Consider the following 18,553-nt stretch of genomic DNA (forward strand, 5'->3'; position numbering starts at 1 on the left):
TTTTGAGATCAAAGAAAGTCGAAATGTGCAAACACAAGTCAAAAAAACATCCTTAATTGGATTTGGAAAAAGACTATGGATTCTCACTTCTACATTGCCATTGATGGTGTTTGCAAGAGAGTGAATTGCTCGATGATATGTTGTTGGTTTTGGTTTGGTTGTGCCTTAGCTTTTGAAAATTCTATGTATAATGTCTGTTATGACTATGTAGTGTTTTATGTTAGAAGTGCTTTTAAGCTATGTATAGAGTATATTCCATTTCTATTATCTCGGAACATTTGTAATTCTTGTTTGATTGGATATTAATGAAGCTGGATTTTCCATTAAAAGAAAAAATTATTCAACATGTGATATCAGTAACTTAAACTTGTCTAATGTAGCAGGCAATTTTGATTTATTTGATAGAAGTTTTTAAATTACACGGATATTTTTGGTAGTGAACTGTGCACACACAAGCCTAAACCAAAAAGACGAACGCCACTCCCTCCTCCACTCCCCAACCGAACCACCACCGTCAATGGCGACCTCTTTCAATCCACCAATCGCCTTTCGCTTCCTCAAATCGCCACTTTCCTCTTTTCCTTTATCACCGTCCTCACTTCCCCAATCGCATTGCACCTTCAAATTCCCAACCACTCGCTGCCGTTACTCATCTCTTGAAGTATGTAGTAACCGTCTCAACCATCCTTTTGATTATGTCTATCTGAAATGCAATTTTTACTCATGTTTTTAATTGATTTATATTTATAATTGAAATTGCAGGAATCACGAATGTATGTACTGATAATTGAACTGTGATTTTTTTGTTTTAGGTTAAAGATGTTAGTTATCAACCTCCAGGGACTCAGCTTAACCTTCTCAATTCAGTTAGTTTTTCTCTTCCGGAGAAAAGGTATTTTTTCGTGTCTTGATTTCATCAAATTCAATTATGAATCAATTTGGAATGTTTAGGTATTCGTTACTTATGAAGCACATACACCGGAAGCACGACATTGACACTGACATGTTGATATCAGAAATAATTTGAAAAAATAAAATGAATTAATTAATAAATCCCAAGTATCAGTGTCGGTTTCGAATACGGACTCGGACACACCTTTTTTCAGAGGTCTAGAGCTTATAACTTATGAAACACTAATACAACCACAAGCACTATACACGACATTGGCATTGACATATAGACTCTAGGAATAATTTAAGAAAATCGAAGCGATTGAGTGTAGCTAGATGACACACATTTGGCTCTAAATGTAGGTACGACATAGCTTATACCATATATTTTTAAAAACAATTGAACCCAAAACCGGGAGTTGACACACAGTTCGATCGCATTTTTGTTCTGGTTTGAGCAGTTTAAATAAATTGAATCATGGTTTCGGAGGTCTGAGGTCTTGTCGATTCGGTTTTTGAAACATTATTTAGAACTGATCCAGAGTATGAATTTCCCCCTAATTCGTATCCCATTTTTCCACCTTTTCCTTATATACTTTAAAAGGGGTAGAACCAATGTAGTCAAGCACAAGATCTTATGTAGGATCTGTCGACTTGTGAAAGATCGTAAAACTCGGATCGTTGGCACAACATGCAAGATCCTACCGGTAGGAAAAATGGTAATTTCATACTTAAACACACAAAAACATGGAAACATGAAAATTATAATACAGGCAAAAAAAAAAGCCCAACACGTCTTTTTTACGATCTTGCTTCAAAAAGCTCGATTTCGACCACGCTAGCAACGAAAAAAATCTTTCTCTGATCTTAGCACTCGCAAACATCCTTAGCGCGTAAGATCTTACGATCCAACACTCGATCTTGACTTCACTTGGTAGAACTAACTACTAGAGTGATTGGGTGAATCTAAAACCATCATTTGGAGGTAATGAAATGTATGTTACTTCCTACTGTATATCTCCTTGTTGTCCCTACTAATATTTGGTAAAAGAACAAAGGATTTTTTATATGTGTGGTAGCTCATTTCTGTCAATTGCCACAGTTTTGGTCTAATTTTTGGACAAAGTGGAAGCGGAAAAACAACACTGTTGCAGGTCTTCCACCTCTTTACTCTCTTGTGAATCTGCTTTTTTGAAAATTCAATGTTTCTTACCTGTTTGGATGATTATTGTGAACTCCTTTCGATCCATATAGCTTCTTGCAGGAATAAGCAAACCAACATCTGGATCTATTTACATCCAAAAATATGGGGATGATGGAAATCCTAGTCAATCTCCGGAGCCCTTGGTGCCAGAAAGGGTTGGTATTGTCTTCCAGTTTCCAGAGAGGTACAAAAATAAATTAGTTAAATACAGTATGATATATTTTTATTCTACAACTTGCATGTTTTAATCTTATGCTGTAAATAATGAACAATAATGCTATATACTGCATCAACTACATCGTTTCAATTTTGCTGTTAGAACCCCTACGAATTTCAAGTGACTCAACCCAAGAAGAATAGACCTCGAAAAGGTTGCAAGGGACCAACATTTCAGGCTTACCATCATCTATAATATATAGTTCTCTTGATGCTGAAAATGTATTACACGATTGTCTGCCATGACATATAAGTAAGAGTGTTATACAAATCTTTGTTTCAAACACTTGTACAACTTGCAGCACAATACCTTTAGATTTAGAGATAAGTTTTTCATGTATCATTAGTTTCAGTGTTTTACTTGAAGTATTTTCAACTTTGAGGGTTAACTCAGTTGATGTATCCAAATATTCTTTGAAATCTACACAAAACACTTTTTACAGGCTTCGTGATACTAAATCAAATATTTTTATTCCAAATTGTACGAGCAGTATATTATTTAATTTAAAACTGTCTCCATTACCCTTCTGTAATTATTTTCTGATCATGTTTCATTTTTATTGGATTTCCATTTCTAAACGTCTACACGTATTGGTGTTGCAACCTAGGTATTTTGTTGCTGATACTGTACTTGAAGAAGTCACTTTTGGGTGGCCAAGGCAAAAGGGTAATGATCAATTAAGGGAGAAACTTGCTCTAGGGCTTCAGAGGGCAATTAACTGGGTAGTTATACCTTTGATATTACAGAGTGTGTTCTAATAGATAGATAGATAACTATACAACTTGCAAATTCATTTGTATGTTTATTTATAGTCATTAATTTATTTAGTATTTTCTTCACGGTCTTTTTGTTCTTATGTTTCATATGCAATTCCGTTTCTTATTCATAACTATAGGTTGGATTAAGTGGGATATCATTGGATAAGAATCCTCACTCCCTCAGCGGTGGTTACAAACGTCGCCTTGCCTTGGCAATACAGTTAGTAAGTTAATTTTTTTAATAAGAAATTAGAAACAAAATACAGACATGCCTGCTTGATTCTGCTTCATGTCTTCACATGACTGGCTCCTGATAGTAGTTTTAGTTTATTTTCAGACAACCGAGTATCAATTGGATTAATGGTATTTTTAATTTTCAGGTGCAAGTCCCTGATTTATTAATACTGGATGAGCCTCTTGCTGGACTTGGTATGAAACTGGAACCTGTGATTTTTTTATTTTGCATTACTTCAAGTTTTTGAACTAAATTTACCTTTGGATTTCTTCCCTTTAAAAAGTATTCAACTTATTCCAACTAAAATCAAGTTTTTGCTACATTTGTTCAAAATTCCTGTAACGTAATTGTTATCGTTATCAGGTTTCCTATTGTTTTGGGAGTCTAATTATCTTAGTAGTGTAATTGAACTTGACTTCTACTGATTGTACTATACTACATTACCTGGCCTGGAATATTAGTATGAATAGTTGAAAAGTTAGTTCAAAGCAACAAAGAAAATGTTGAAGCAACAAAAAAAATGTTGAAAATGGGGAGGCCGTGATGCCATGTAGAAAAGTGTTTCTAATATGTTTCAATGTTATGTTACAATACAATGGCTAGTCTGTTTAAATAGAATAGAACCACATATTACAATATAAAAGTAATTACAAATATTACTATTTACAGTCTATTGTTTACATCAATTGTTTTAGGAAATATCTTTTATTTTTAAAATGAACTATAATGTATTCTTTTAAAGTTGTATCTGATCTAATACTTTCGCTTTGGTTAGATTGGAAAGCGCGTGCAGATGTTGTGAAGCTTTTAAAGCATCTAAAAAAAGAATTAACTGTGCTAGTTGTCAGCCATGACTTGAGGTTGTTTCAATTTACACTATTAATTTTAGATCATCTAACTTTTAATCATATTATTGTTTGATTCTTATTATTTACTTCTTTTGGTCTCATACATAAGAAGAAAAAAAATCAACAAGTCCAAGGAGGATTTAATGTTATAATTTTGGAAGTTTATTCCAAATATTATTCTGGCATAAAATGTTTTTACAATTTATACCCACTTATATCAGCAATATATGCATTTCTTGTAAATATAAAAATAGTAAAGTAATTTTAGCAATTTATTCATCTTAAAATTTGTGATTTTTCCTATCAATATTTATCTGAAAAATATATTAAATGCTATTGTTAATCATTGATCATAAATCTTATAATTCATTTTAAATTTAACTTCGATGCAGAATATGTTCTCCTATTACTCAATTCGTCTTTTAATTGTAAAAGAAGTGTTGGTTTCTCTTTTTATATCCTGTTAGTACTTCTGTGAATTGCTAATTTTTCTTATGAGCTTCCTGTGTGAATTTCAGAGATTTTGCGAGTCTAGTTGATCAATCATGGAGGATGGAAATGGGTGGCAATCTTAAACAGGAGTTACTACCATTATAATTTATATTTATTGCCTTGATAACCAAGATGGAATACTATGAGGTCTGAACCTTAATCTTAAGTTTTTGATGTATTTTCTACTTCACCTTTAACGCAGGCTTTTGGGATATTTGGTCCTTAGAATAATTTTTTACTGCCTTGATAATTATATAATAACTCTTTTAATAGAAATAGTAATTCTGATTTTGCAGTTGTCAACATATATATGAGGTACTCTTTAATTAGCGTGTAGACGTTGGGGACATTTGGTCCTTAGAATGGACTCGGGGCTTGTTTCACAATATATTTGTGGGCCTTTGCTTTTCCCACACTTCAAGCCAGAGTTAATTGGGTAATTTTAGCGATAAGTTAAATAATCCGCATAAGATTCTATTTTCCGCGACAGGCAGTGACCTCCAAGTAGGAGAGTGTAAGTGAGAAGGAATAGGAAAGAAGCAAAATATCACAGCCTCTAAATTAGTTGAAACTGGTTAGGTTAACTAAGTGGACTGACTATTATTAATTGAGATAGCTGCAGGGTGGTAATTTAAAGAGGAGTAAAGAATGTGAGGTAGGGTATTGGATTAAATTCTGAGTGTGTGGAAGAGGCCAGGACCTCTGAATTCATCAGCAATTATTTTGTTCAATTTATTCTTTTCCCTGAACCAGTTCACACGTTTGGGAATCAGCTGTCAGTTCTTACCGCTGTAAGTTCTTATCTACAAAATGTTTAATATCTGAATACCATTTCTAATTTAACCGGTTACTACCTTTACAGCCTTCTTAGTTTATCAGACAGTAACTTGCATGCTCTCTTACATCCTAGTTTGGAGAGACATTTAATGATCTGATATCAAATCCTGGGAATTCCTTCGGATGGTCTCTATTGCACGTAATTTGTTATGAACAACCGTTCACATTCAACCTTCTTTTAGTTTTTTTACCTAACGTTTAAATGTCACAATGTTGATGCATTAACCTCTCAAGTTTGACTGCAGAGGGCCTATATTTACCTCACATGTGATGCTAGAATGACTCTTTAAAATTCACGCGAAACTTGTAAAAGTAACCAAACGTACATGCATAACAGGTTTAGTTAGGACTAGCTCAAGAATTCAAACGAAACTAGCTTCCATATAAGTTTGACTGCAGAGTGTCTACATATTTGAAAGATTTCATAAAGCTCACAGGCTTATTGAATGTACTAAATGTATATCCGTAATACAATCACACCAGAAATACTTCTGTTGAGAAGTCTCTTAAAGAGGCTCAATTAATTAATACTTTCATACAGCATAAGTTGCTACAGCAAAGTCTCTTAAAGAGGCTCAATTTATTAATACTTTCGCACAGCATAAGTTGCTATAGCTCCAGCACCAAATCTACAATACCCATAATTGTAAGTTAGTCAAAATGCATAAATATATTTCAATTAGAATGCAACGTAAATAATATGATGCTCCATAGTAATACTAGTATCCATTGAAATAAAAAAGCTTTCTGGGGATTTAGTTAGAAATTTGCTGTATGCTACATATTAATATTCAACGTTAACTTATATTTTGCACATTGGTAGGGTTTGAGTATTTACAATATTGTATATGGGCAATATGAAGAGAGCAGCTGTAACAAGTTTTGCTTGAAAACGTCTTTAGTTCCTGGTAAGTATTTATTTATTGATTGAAAATTTCTTTACAAGTATCATGTACATGTGTTCTAACCTAACATATAATTATGTAAAATTAATAGTTTTATGATCATAGGAGCCTGTATTAATGCTGAAAGTGTTAAAAAAGTTCTTTACAAGTGACAAACATACTACTCAGTGAAGTCAACTCTGATTAGAGGAGTTGCTGAAAAATTCAGCATTTAAGAATTAAAGATATAAACCCAAATTCAGCATTCCACTCGTTTTAAACTGACATGAGACTTAACCACTCACACTTGCACCTATATATATATATATATATATATATATATATATATATATATATATATATATATATATATATATATATATATATATATATATATATATATATATATATATATATATATATATATATATATATATATATAATCACTAAGATTACTTGCGTCAAAGGCCCCTATCATGAAGATTTCAAAATGGCAATTCATTATACTGTCAATCACTCGATTTATGCTGCATATTTTGTTGTTTTAAAGAAGGCTATATGAAAACTTAAAATGATGCTGATGGAATATGTTTATCAAATCATTGTGTGAATAATCAGATTCTAGAAATATGCAGTACTTACACTCGGCATCTGTTTTGATCCAGTGCTCATTGTTCCCAGTCGACCCATCGCAACTTAGGCCATCTTGCGATGGGTTCCAGATGGTTTCACAGTGTTTAGACCACTTTTTTGACTTGTTATCTGTATTAAATTTTCTGCCAGGATCTGGGTTTCTGGTGCCTCCATTGTCATCTGTGTGGGATTTAGTAACACTTTTTGCATTAATGGTGTCTTTAGGATAGACTTTTCTGTGAAACTTGCGTGGAACCTGCATACCCAGACGAATAAACCAAATAAAATAACATATTATGATTGTTTTGTGTGTTCAAGATGAAATATTGAAATTGTGGTTTTATTTTGATAGCTAAACTTATTCAGGAAGATGCCTATTAGAATTCCTTCATTTAATGTCCTATTAGAATGCTTCACAATTTTAAAATGTTACTATGATGAGTTTTTTATCCTCGGTTAAGAGTCCTACGTCGGACAATATATAGCCTGAAGATGTATTTTTAAGTGGAGGCAATCCTCACCTTACAAGCCGGTTTCAGTAAAAATGAGTTAGGTTAGGTCAAACTCTAATTCTAATATGGTATTAGAGTCTCTTTTAAGCTCCGTTGGGCCACCTGCTATCAGGTTTCCGCTATTGGACCACCCTCACGCTCCAGATTTCCAGTCCTGGGCGTAAGGGGGTGTGTTAAGATTCCTACATCGGACAATATATGACCTTAAGATTAGTTTATAAGTGGAAACAATCTTCATCTTACTAGCTGGTTTTACTTTATTCTAAATGATAGCAAGCTACCATTAAATTTATGTCTTTGTCTTATTGATAATATTTTTATTTCCATTTTTCGTTATATTTGGTAGAGAAATGTTAGTTAATTTGTTAGGACAAGGAAGATTTGGTTAGCAAGATTTTGTTAGCAGTAGGGAATGAACCCTGCACCTCCTTCAGCGTCCTGACTCATATACCTAGACTAACCTTCGGATAGAGTCTTGTTAAATACTATCTCCATCTTTTAATATAAAGACCTGCTCGAGTTTTTTTATCCCTTTTTATAAGATCCTTTTATATTTCAAAATGTATTAATTATTTCTCTATTATCATTTCTTCATTTATATTACATCTTTTTCTATGTAATAAATATTCTTATAATTTTTTTTACTAACTCTCTCTTAAAGGTAGAGTTGTAAAACTATACAAATTGTCCATAAATTGAATATCACAATCATCTTTTTTTAATTCTCATTTGCTCAATGGGGTCCTATGTTTAGGGATCGAGGTAGTATGTAATAGAATATCTAGTAATAGGGACCAACCTTACGGAGCTTTGCATTGGTTGTAGTAGAGTCAACTATATTCCCGGCGGTGCTACAGCTTTTTGAGGAACTGTAGACCTTTTTCCACATCTTTTTCATAATATGCATGGCAGACTTCTGTGCTTGCTTGACTTGTTTCTCTTTTACTCCTGTCTCTGTACATTCTTCTTTTGTTGTCTTTGTCCTTTGAAATAGCTCAGCAAGTGATGCCCACTCTTCCGTCACTTCTACTTTCTCTGTAATTTTGAACGATGACCCCAATAAATATCCTTGCAGTGGACATACAGCCTCGTTTCCATATTCTTCAGCATCGGATCCATCTGTTTCCTTTCTGCTAAGTGTGATGTTGCTAAGACTGTTTTTTCTTGATGATTCATTAAAACATTTTTCTTCAGCCTCAAGGAATTTCTCAAGCTCATAACTTATGAGCTTTAGTTCAGTCTCCATCACATCTTTCGTAGGTAGGTTTTCTAAAGGCGTAGCAAATGTTGGTGTTGCTGGCTCATTGGTAACTGCCTCTGCACCAAGTGTTCCAATTGTCAGAAAGCCTTCAAAGAGCTCAGATATGACTGCAGATGTTTCGTCTTCTCTGCCCCAAGATGTTTGACTTTCCTGATACCGCGGCTTTAAGAAACCGGAATGGTTAATGGAACTGAAGCTTGACTTTGTCTGAGAGTATTGGCTATCAACTGTTAGCTGCACTGTAAGGCGAGGAGCACAAGGATTTCCTGAAATTGGAGTTCCAAAATAAATTACTAAATTCGTGAAATTAGAAATTAAAGACAAATCTACAATCTATATGAGCCGGCGAAACATATTTATACTGTAGATGAAATATTAAACGTACATCACTCTCAATTCTCAAGTATTGGCCCTGAGAGTGATATACGTTCGATGTTTCATCTGCAGTAGATTAGTGGTTTTAATCAACTAGAAGTGGAATGTGAAAGGTTCAAAAACAATAGTGGTCCTAAATCCTCATCTATTTAAAAAGCCATATATGCAAAACTCCTTAATTTTACTTTAGCTAGAGATGGGTAACATGGTGACATTTTAGTTAGATTATTTGCTCAAGATAATGGTGCATTGATGCAGTTAATAAAAATCAATGTAACACATATTTTGTTATGTTATTGTTGATTGACATTGTGACCAGACATCAGTGATATAGAAATAATAAACACAGCTGAATACCAAGGGTGAAGTCCTTGACGGGATCAATATTCTGCCGAAGTTTTCGATGCACCCATTGAAACAACTGCAAGAAGTAAAGGCATGCATTATGGCAAGGTCTAGAAAAAGAAATTCATCCTAAATTGATAGAGTTTAACATACCTTCATCTTGACTCTATTCTTAAGTTGATAACTAAGGTTTTTGCAGTTAACAGATTAAGCTGGTAGTTATAAATAGGAAGGGAAAAAGGTCTCCAGGTTTGGGTGATTATGACGGACAAAGTGAAAAGGCACAAATATCTTTGCTTTGTGACTCAATGAGTTGTAAGTCGGTAAATGCAAGGGTCTAAGATAAATATGTCTGTATGGAAAAAAACAATTAGATAGATACAACAATGTGGTTGGCCATTCTATTCAAATGCTAGTCATGTGGGTAAATTGAGTTTGTCACGAGTACCAACTAGTTTCTATTTGTCTATATTTTTGTCTCTCTGTGAACTTTAATGGAGTTGGTTCACACACATAGTTAAATCTATAACCTTTGATCCAAGGCAGGCCAAACTGCATTCAGATGCTAAAGCACTGCCGATTTTGAAGCATACAGTTGTTGTAAATTTCATTCCCTAAAAGTTTTAGAAGAATATGTTAGATAGTGTACTGTAAACACGGTTTGAATGTAACTCTATATGTGCTTGTATATGTTTCACTTTATCTACGCGCGCGCGCGTGTGCATTTGTGTGTACACGTTTTTGGTAAAAAGTTTTATTATGGTGGTTAGGGGTCCATGTGAAGGACCAAACCTTTCTAAAACTGAACCTTCATTTTGTTTTGTTATATATGCTATTTGTGATGCCTGTGGTAATAATTAGCTAAAACTCTTCCTACCTGGGAAGCACTTGCCATGTGCTTCTACCTATTCCAGTACAGTTGGGAATGAGGCTATAGAAGGGGATGTTAAGGTCTCACCCGACACTTTCTAAATCATGTGCAGTTCTCTTATTGATTGTACCATGATTCAAGCTTTAAGGACATTTTTCTACCTCTTTGTTTTTGTAGTTATGCCATATGAACAATTTTAATTGTTGTAGTGAATTTTGCAGAGACAATGTCTGTTCCTGTTGCTGAAAGATCCACGTCATGACAAAAAAGCGATGAGCTATGTTTGCATGGAACCGGAGAAAAACTGTTGTAAATCTCAGACTTGAACATTACTAAGCATTTCTTAGTTGTAAAACATACATCATGGATATATCACGTACAAGTACTACAGTGAGTGCTACAGCTTCTCAAGTACTGAACATAGTTGGATGTATTAATTCTTTTTAATTTTTTATGGATTTTATTATGCCACATAGGTGGATGTTCTTAATTCTTTTCACATCAGCAATGTATCTCTTTTAGAATTTACTCTACATCTGATGCTGTGTATAGAGAAATTCCTTTTTTAAAGATTTATAGGAACATGTTTTCTGCAAGAACATTAAGAACAGTTTTACATGTTGAATCTGTCTTGATCTCTATTCAATAGTGATACTTGTTGCAAATAGGTTGTTGCATGGAGGATATTCATTTTAGTACGTACTAAATTTGTTGGAACAGAGACATGATTACTGCAGTCCGGTACTATGTGCACAATCATCAAGAATGGCCAAAACTTTATCCACCTTTAACCACCTCCTGCATTATGGAATAGTGATCAATTTTTCACTTTAGTGGTTAAACACAAATATTTTTATTATAGGGGTCGCTTAGAGGTGCTCACACACCTTGGTAAAAAACCAATAATGCTTTTAAAATTTGGAGGATAGATGTATGATTCTTCTCTCCTTTACCAAGCAAAGCTAAAACATCACGATAACTGCATTTACCGTCACTATGAATTTTTGGTAAAAAGTTTTAGTATAGGAGGTGTGGTGGTGGTCCAAGTGAAGGACCAAACCTTCTAAAACTAACATTTATTTTGTTTTGTTATATATGCTATTTGTGATGCCTGTGGTAATAATGAGCTAAAACTCTTCCTACCTGGGAAGCACTTGCCATGTGCTTCCACCTATTCCAGTACAGTAGGGAATGAGGCTATAAAAGGGATGTTAAGATATCACCCGACACATATGGATGGAGCTCTAGCATCTTTCTAAATCATGAGCAGTTCTCTTATCGATTGTACCTTGTTTCAAGCTTTAAGGACCTTTTTCTACCATTTTGTTTTTGTTATTATGCCACATGAACAACTAGTGAGTTTTGCAGAGACAATGTCTGTTCCTGTTGTTGAAATATCTCATTTGTACAGCACACATTATGGATATACCATGTACAAGTGCTTCTCCAATAGTGATACTTGTTTCAAATAGGTTGTTGCATGGAGGATGTTCATTTTAGTACTTAATTTGTTGGAACAGAGACATATGATTACTGCACAGTCACAAGAATGACCAAAACTTTAACCTCCTCTATATTATGGAATACTCATCTATATTTCTTTTAAGTGGTTAAACATAGATTTTTTATTTATTTTTTATATTACACTCTTTTTCAAAGTCTAACTTTAGTCTATTCAATTACACAATTGATAGATTTGTTTGATCTATTTTAATAAGTGATTTCTATTACTGAATTTGTGTATCTTTCTCATAAATGCACACTAAATAAAGAGTAAGTAGAGAAAAATTGAATTCGTATCAAAATAAGTGATCAAATGATCTATTTATAAATTGGCAAGGAGCCCCGTCCAAGGACGTACTCGGGGAATACCGAGTTCGATTCCCAGGCGGAACAATCTTGCTTGGCCAGTGCGCATGCCTCTCCGCACGAGCCGGATTAGTGGCCCACCTGTGGTGGGTCGACACCGGTGCGAATAGCAAAAAAAAAAAAATAAAAAAAAATGATCTATTTATAAATTAAAGAAAAAAAATACTTTTATTATACATTGTTATATTTTCATTTACAACTAATATAAAGTAAAAAAATATAGGTTTTTTTTTTTAAAAAGTTGTTGATATGTAAATATTAATAATTTGTTCACTAATGTATAAATATAAATAAATATTTTCTTCAGAGATTAAACTCTGTATTAAGAAATTACACTTATTTAATTAACAATATAAGTTGAGTTACCACCTACTCCGATCATATTAAATTTGCATGTGATGGTTTTGAGTTGTATATAGGTTTTTACCACTCTTTTTGTTGGTTTCTTTATTTTTTGTTTCTTTAATTTTTGGCAAAATATTCTTTTTGTCTCTTATGTTAACTTCGGAGTTTATTTTGGTTCCTTAACTTCAAAAAGTGTCATATTGATTCCTTAACTCTTCAAAAAGTGTCATTTTAGTCCTTTTTGTCACATTAGCGACGGAAAAACTCAAAAATCGATCGCTAATATGACAAAAAGGACTAACATGATACCTTTTGAAGAGTTAAGAGACCAATATGACACTTTTTAAAGTTAAGAGACTAAAATGAACCCTGAGTTTAACATAAGAGACAAAAAAAATATTTTATCTTACTTTTTTTATTGTTGTTTTAGTGTTATCAGCTCGGTACTTCTTGTATTATCTATTTACAATAAAAAAATTTAGTATTATTTAGATGGGTAATTGTTTTATAATGTTCTAATTTCAAATAAGTAGAAGATTCGCGCGGACTTCTAATTTGAAATTAGAAGGAGACCCATGCGTATGAACAGATAAGTTTATTTTTATATTAGATCATTAGATAAGACTCTTTTATTATTAGTGTATATTAGTTATTATAAAATCAATAATAACTATAGATATTTAATGTAACATATCACCGATAAATAATTTAATATGACTAATAATTATAAATATTTACAAATATCAATAATAATTTTAAAATCTAACCAAAAAAAATTCTTTAAATACTGCTGATATATTTTTGCATATTTTTTTTTTAGTGATATTAGCTTCTTTCTTTCTAAAGATAATTGAAATTAATATTAAAAAAATCATATTAAAGCAATTTAATAGTTACTCACTCATAAATCACATACTCCACGCACCTCCTCAAAAAAATAAATTAGTTAATAATCATTTTTGAAAACAACAAAAAAAATTAAAGTAGAATGAGGTTGTATAAATGGTAAGTTATTTGTTGGATTGAAAAGTTATATGACTCAATAAAAACCAAATGAATAAAATCAATTTATTCTAATTAAAATTAAACTATAGAAAAAAAAAGAGCAAAAGCCCATTCTAGATTTGCGATCGGTTTTTTAAAAAATAAATAATAAAACAACATGGAGGAGCTGTACACTTTACTATTGTCTTACAAATCTATGTATTTATTCTTTTTAACATATCTGTTATAATATTTTAAATTCATGACAATTATATATATATATACTTTAAAATAATCAACCACAGTAAAAAATTGTGAAATTGTAACAGCCCGAATAAAAAGGGTTTCATGATGTCATGCAATTATATAGGTTGTAAGATTTATCCAAGTTTGGTTAACCATGGTATGACATTTTTCTATCTTTTGATTGGTGAAATGTCAATCACACTTGATGATGTGAAATTCTTGATACGCCTTTCGATTAGGGAAAAATTATTTAACCACTTCATAATCACTATATTTGATGCACTAGACATGATGGTGCGATACTTGGTAGCTAATCCAGGTGATGCCTAAAAGGAGATGGAAGACACTATAGGCCATAGGGTGTCATGCTAAATTTGCATTTGTGGAGGAGCTTTACAGAAACCCCCTGGCTGTGGGAGTGGGGTCGATAATGATGATGCACAAGTTTTGTACCATAGATCATGTGCATTGAGGTCATAGTTCATGTATTTGGTTGACACGTCCATATTTGATGACAAAAATGCTTATTACATCGATATGGTTTATCTTAGGTTCTTCATTGACTTTGAGCGGATTAATGAGTAAAACTACGAAGCTTCTTATTTGGTTGACCTATATCCAAAGTTATGTGAAGCTTATCTTTGGAAGACTAGACATATGACTACAAGCAACACGGTGTTTATGGTAATATATTTTCATATTTAATGTTAAAAAATACTTCATAACACTTGTGCTACACCAATACTAATATTTTATGTGAACCATTTTCAGGCATGGATCCCCTATCACTTTCCACACATCTCTACTTGGTCATACGAGGGAGAATACTATGAGGCTTGGCCATGTGCTTGTGTATTTTTCCTGCTTATATGGAATCAGGAGATCGAGTTGTTCCAAGTGTTTCTTGACCGTATTACATTAAATTATATACGCTACACACCATAGAACGATCACTGTCAGATGCGTTCCTTGGATAACATAACTTTATAATATGAATGATTGGTTTGTGGGTCGCGTCTTATTACTCCACATCTTTCTGAGCAAGTCACGCGCTAGTTCGGATTCAAACATGCTATTCCAAGAGACCCCACTCTCTGCTCCTCCCACTATCGTCCACAGAAACATTAATGTGATGTTTGATGGTATTTATAACATATGGTACTAGAGGAAGCACAAATTCTGTCAGCTCCTCAGTCATGGAGTAATACATCCATCTATATTCAATGATATTGAATAATATCACATCCTTACATGACACTAGATGCTTAGGAGATCCACCTAAGCCATCTCATCAGGAGATATTAGAGGATGTGAGCATGCTAGGATATATCATGTCGTTGATGTATTACATGCATGTCAACATATTATGATTATTGCACGAAAGAGTATCGAGAAATGAGAGTTTTCGGAAGGAACTTTCGTGAGGGCACTTTAAATGTCATTCTATCCGAGGCACGAAATGTTTTGCAATACAAGAGACAGAGAAGGAACATGGAGGTCAGATATACCCATTAACTAACTTTTTTTACTTGTATTTTGATAATATTTATAATATACTTTGTAATTTGTATTCAATGATTTTTTTATTATGAATTATTGATTGATTCTAATAAATGGCGATTTAATTGAATTACATTAATACATGGTCTAATTGATAATAGATTTCTTTTAATAGTCTTAAAAAATTGTCAAATTTATAACTTTAACTATGAGTGATAACTTTAACACACATCTTTGCACTAACAAGTATTGATACTATGAGTGATAGCTTTAACACACATCTTTGCACTGAATTTGACATATAAATATAAATGGATGATCTGATAAAATAAATAATATGTCATGAGTAAAAGGAATGAAGGAGGAGTTTGTTACGTGGAGCAAATGAAAACAACAATCTTGAGTATCAAATTTAAGGAACAATTTGCAGGCAGCTTGACGTTGGCACTCACTTTTCCAACACTTATGAATGGACCTCTTGCATCTTTCTAAATCATCATGAGCAGTTCTCTTATTGATTGTACCATGATTCAAGCTTTAATAACAATTCTCTACCATTTTATTTTTGTAATTATGCGAACATGAACTTTGCAGGGACAATATTTGTCCTGTTAATGAAAGATCCACATCATGCCAACGAAAGTGATTATGTTAAACCATCCCTACATTGTGGAACACTTATCTAAACATGCTTAAACTTTTGTTCCTCTGAGTTTGCTTGTAGAGCTATGAATTAAAATATCAATTAAAGCTAGGATACTGGAGCTCTTAAAATAGACCATCCGGATCTAAATGGGGCATATTCTAGATTTTTTAGGAGTAGGTCAAAAAGATCCGATTTAATATGTGCTCGAGAATTACGATTCTGAACCCAGTTCTAGATGGGCTTTGAACTATCCGGCCCTAAACATGTTTTTTTTTTTTTTTTTTAATTTTGAAAATTTAAAATAAAAATTCTATAATATTTATTATAAATAAATTTAAAAATTATAGTATTTTAAACATAATACATTTTTAAGTACTATATCATCTCTTATAAGTACTATAATGTGTTTTTAAATATAATATGTTTAAATTGTATAAAATAATACTTGAATGTTTAAAATAAAAGAAAACTAATATAATATAATGCAAGAATGTTGATTACATTAATGTATTATATTTAAAAGTGAAAGATCTAAATAGAGATAAAATTTAATGAGAAAAAATCAATAAGATATATATTAATGTATTATATTTAAAAGTGAAAGATCTAAATAGAGATAAAATTTAATGAGGAGAAAATATCAATAAGATATTTTGGAGTAAACTATATAAATATTAATGTATATTTTTTAAATTTATAATTATGCGGGTCTAATGGACTACTCATGACCTATATGGGCTAGCCTTAATAGGTAAAGAACTTTTTAGGGTTGAACTTAAAAGGCCATGAAAAATATGGATTCTTATTTTAAGGTTCAAATCCTATGATTTTTTGGGTCTAATGGACCGACTCATATGGACTAGCTATTTTTATAGTTATATATTATATATATCATGATACTATGAGTTTTTTTAATTTTTTTTATAAGCAATATGATACCATGAATTGCATGTATTATCATTAACACCAAATTTATATGGAACTTAAATAATTTGGTAGGATGCGGGGAGAGGGAGGGAGGGAGGGAGGGAGGGAGGGAGGGAGGGAGGGAGGGAGGGAGGGAGGGAGGGAGGAGAGAGAGAGAGAGAGAGAGAGAGAGAGAGAGAGAGAGAGAGAGAGAGAGAGAGAGAGAGAGAGAGAGAGAGAGAGAGAGAGAGAGAGAGAGAGAGAGAGATCAAATTGGCATTAACAACAATAGGAGTTGTGTGCTCCTTATATAGTACAAAGATACAAAGATACAATAGAGAGAGAGAGAGAGAGAGATCAAATTGTCATTAACAACAATAGGAGTTGTGTGCTCCTTATATAGTACAAAGATACAAATGAATGAGAACTAACATAACATCCAAAACAAAAAATAAAAAACAACTCAGCTTCAGTGTAACCGGTTACAGCATACAACGTAACCGGTTACGCCACCACAAACTGTACTCCTGATTCTATTATCGGGCTTGTAACTGGTTACAGTAACCAGTTACACCAACTGAAGTGCCAAAAACAGCAGTTTCAACACACCATCTCACTTCAGTTGGTCCAAGTCAAGCATGCTCAAACTCATCTTCAGCCTCTTGAACACTTCATTTGTCACCCCCTTGGTCAACAAATCAGCCACTTGGTCCTCACTTCTATAATATCCCAATTGTAACTTTCCATCACTCACTAACTCCCTTAAATAATGAAACCACATCTCTATATGCTTGCTTCTTCCGTGTGCAATTGGATTCCTTGCAAGGTTAATCGCATAAACATTATCAATAAGAAGTGTAATAGCCTCACCTTCAATGCTACAAACTCCTTCAATAGATTCATAAGCCACATGGCTTGCCAATCACACAACGACGCTGCAATATACTCGGTCTCACAAGACGAGAGTGCTACCACCAGTTCCTTCTTCGAACACCAAGAGATTGGTGTCCTACCAAACATAAAGATGTATCCAGCCGTTGACTTTCTATTATCTTTATCACCACACCAATTGGAATCAGTGAAACCAAGGAAATCACATTTTTGGCTCGTATCCGATGCCAGAAAGAGAATTCCGCAACTAAGAGTTTCTTTAACATATCTAAGGATCCTCTTAACCGCCGCCATATTAGACACATTAGGTCTCTCCATGAATCTACTCGCAATTCTGACACTAAATTCCAAGTCTGGACGCGTATTGCACAAATACTGCAATGATCCAATCAATCTCCGATATTGAGTTGGATCCACATCTTGCGCATCCTCACTCTTGGACAACTGTAGCCTTGTTTCACATGGTGTAAGGGCAGCATTGCAATGCTCCATTTCACACCTCTTCAAGATCTCAAGTGCATACCTCCTTTGGTGCATGAGCAGTCCCATTTTTGACCTTCGGAACTATATGCCAAGGAAGTATCTCATAATCCCAAGGTCTGTCATCTCAAACTCACTCATGAGTTCCTTCTTGAACCTTGAGATACTCTTCTCACAGCTGCCGGTAATCAAGAGATCATCCATATATAAGCAAAGAATGATCACTCCATCATTAGTATCTGATCTCACATAAACTCCATGTTCAGACACACACCACTTGAAACCAATATCAACAAGAAAGTCATCTATGCATTTGTTCCAAG

At 33.3% G+C, this 18,553-nt stretch overlaps 2 protein-coding genes across 4 annotated transcripts; one reads left to right on the plus strand and one right to left on the minus strand.

Moving 5' to 3' along the window:
• The first annotated feature begins 328 nt into the window (after nt 1-328).
• LOC131639787 (ABC transporter I family member 11, chloroplastic-like) lies at nt 329-11,009 on the plus strand. 3 transcript variants are annotated; one of them, XR_009295051.1, is made up of 12 exons: nt 329-661; nt 813-892; nt 1,994-2,045; nt 2,146-2,279; nt 2,920-3,034; nt 3,208-3,294; nt 3,451-3,499; nt 4,081-4,165; nt 4,672-4,792; nt 4,942-5,436; nt 6,306-6,390; nt 10,585-11,009. XR_009295051.1 is itself a non-coding variant. In XM_058910243.1 (10 exons), the coding sequence occupies exons 1-9, from the start codon at nt 518-520 to the stop codon at nt 4,748-4,750; spliced, it is 825 nt and encodes a 274-aa protein (XP_058766226.1). In that variant the 5' UTR covers nt 329-517; the 3' UTR covers nt 4,751-4,792; nt 10,585-11,009. The 3 variants fall into 3 exon arrangements, 1 of the variants encoding a protein (XP_058766226.1); XR_009295050.1 differs by lacking the exon at nt 4,942-5,436 and having other exon boundaries at nt 331-661; XM_058910243.1 differs by lacking the exons at nt 4,942-5,436; nt 6,306-6,390.
• Nucleotides 5,893-9,753, minus strand: LOC131639786 (protein LAZY 1-like). Its single transcript, XM_058910242.1, has 5 exons — nt 9,646-9,753; nt 9,505-9,568; nt 8,311-9,038; nt 7,009-7,255; nt 5,893-6,111 (listed from the first exon to the last, which is right to left on the minus strand). Exons 1-5 carry the CDS (start codon nt 9,649-9,651, stop codon nt 6,092-6,094), a joined length of 1,065 nt encoding a protein of 354 aa, XP_058766225.1. The 5' UTR covers nt 9,652-9,753; the 3' UTR covers nt 5,893-6,091.
• Nucleotides 11,010-18,553: the final 7,544 nt, after the last annotated feature.

This window comes from Vicia villosa, unplaced genomic scaffold (assembly GCF_029867415.1).
Source record: "Vicia villosa cultivar HV-30 ecotype Madison, WI unplaced genomic scaffold, Vvil1.0 ctg.002780F_1_1, whole genome shotgun sequence".
Taxonomy (NCBI): domain Eukaryota; kingdom Viridiplantae; phylum Streptophyta; class Magnoliopsida; order Fabales; family Fabaceae; genus Vicia; species Vicia villosa.

Coding starts and splice junctions, on each gene's coding strand:
- LOC131639787 (XM_058910243.1), top strand. CDS start 518: ATGGCGACCTCTTTCAATCCACCAATCGCCTTTCGCTTCCTCAAATCG. Junction 893..1,993: donor TTTTCTCTTCCGGAGAAAAG/GTATTTTTTCGT, acceptor CAATTGCCACAG/TTTTGGTCTAATTTTTGGAC. Junction 4,166..4,671: donor GTTGTCAGCCATGACTTGAG/GTTGTTTCAATT, acceptor TGTGAATTTCAG/AGATTTTGCGAGTCTAGTTG.
- LOC131639786 (XM_058910242.1), bottom strand. Junction 9,039..9,504: donor CGTCAAGGACTTCACCCTTG/GTATTCAGCTGT, acceptor CTCCAATTTCAG/GAAATCCTTGTGCTCCTCGC. Junction 7,256..8,310: donor CCAATGCAAAGCTCCGTAAG/GTTGGTCCCTAT, acceptor CTGGGTATGCAG/GTTCCACGCAAGTTTCACAG.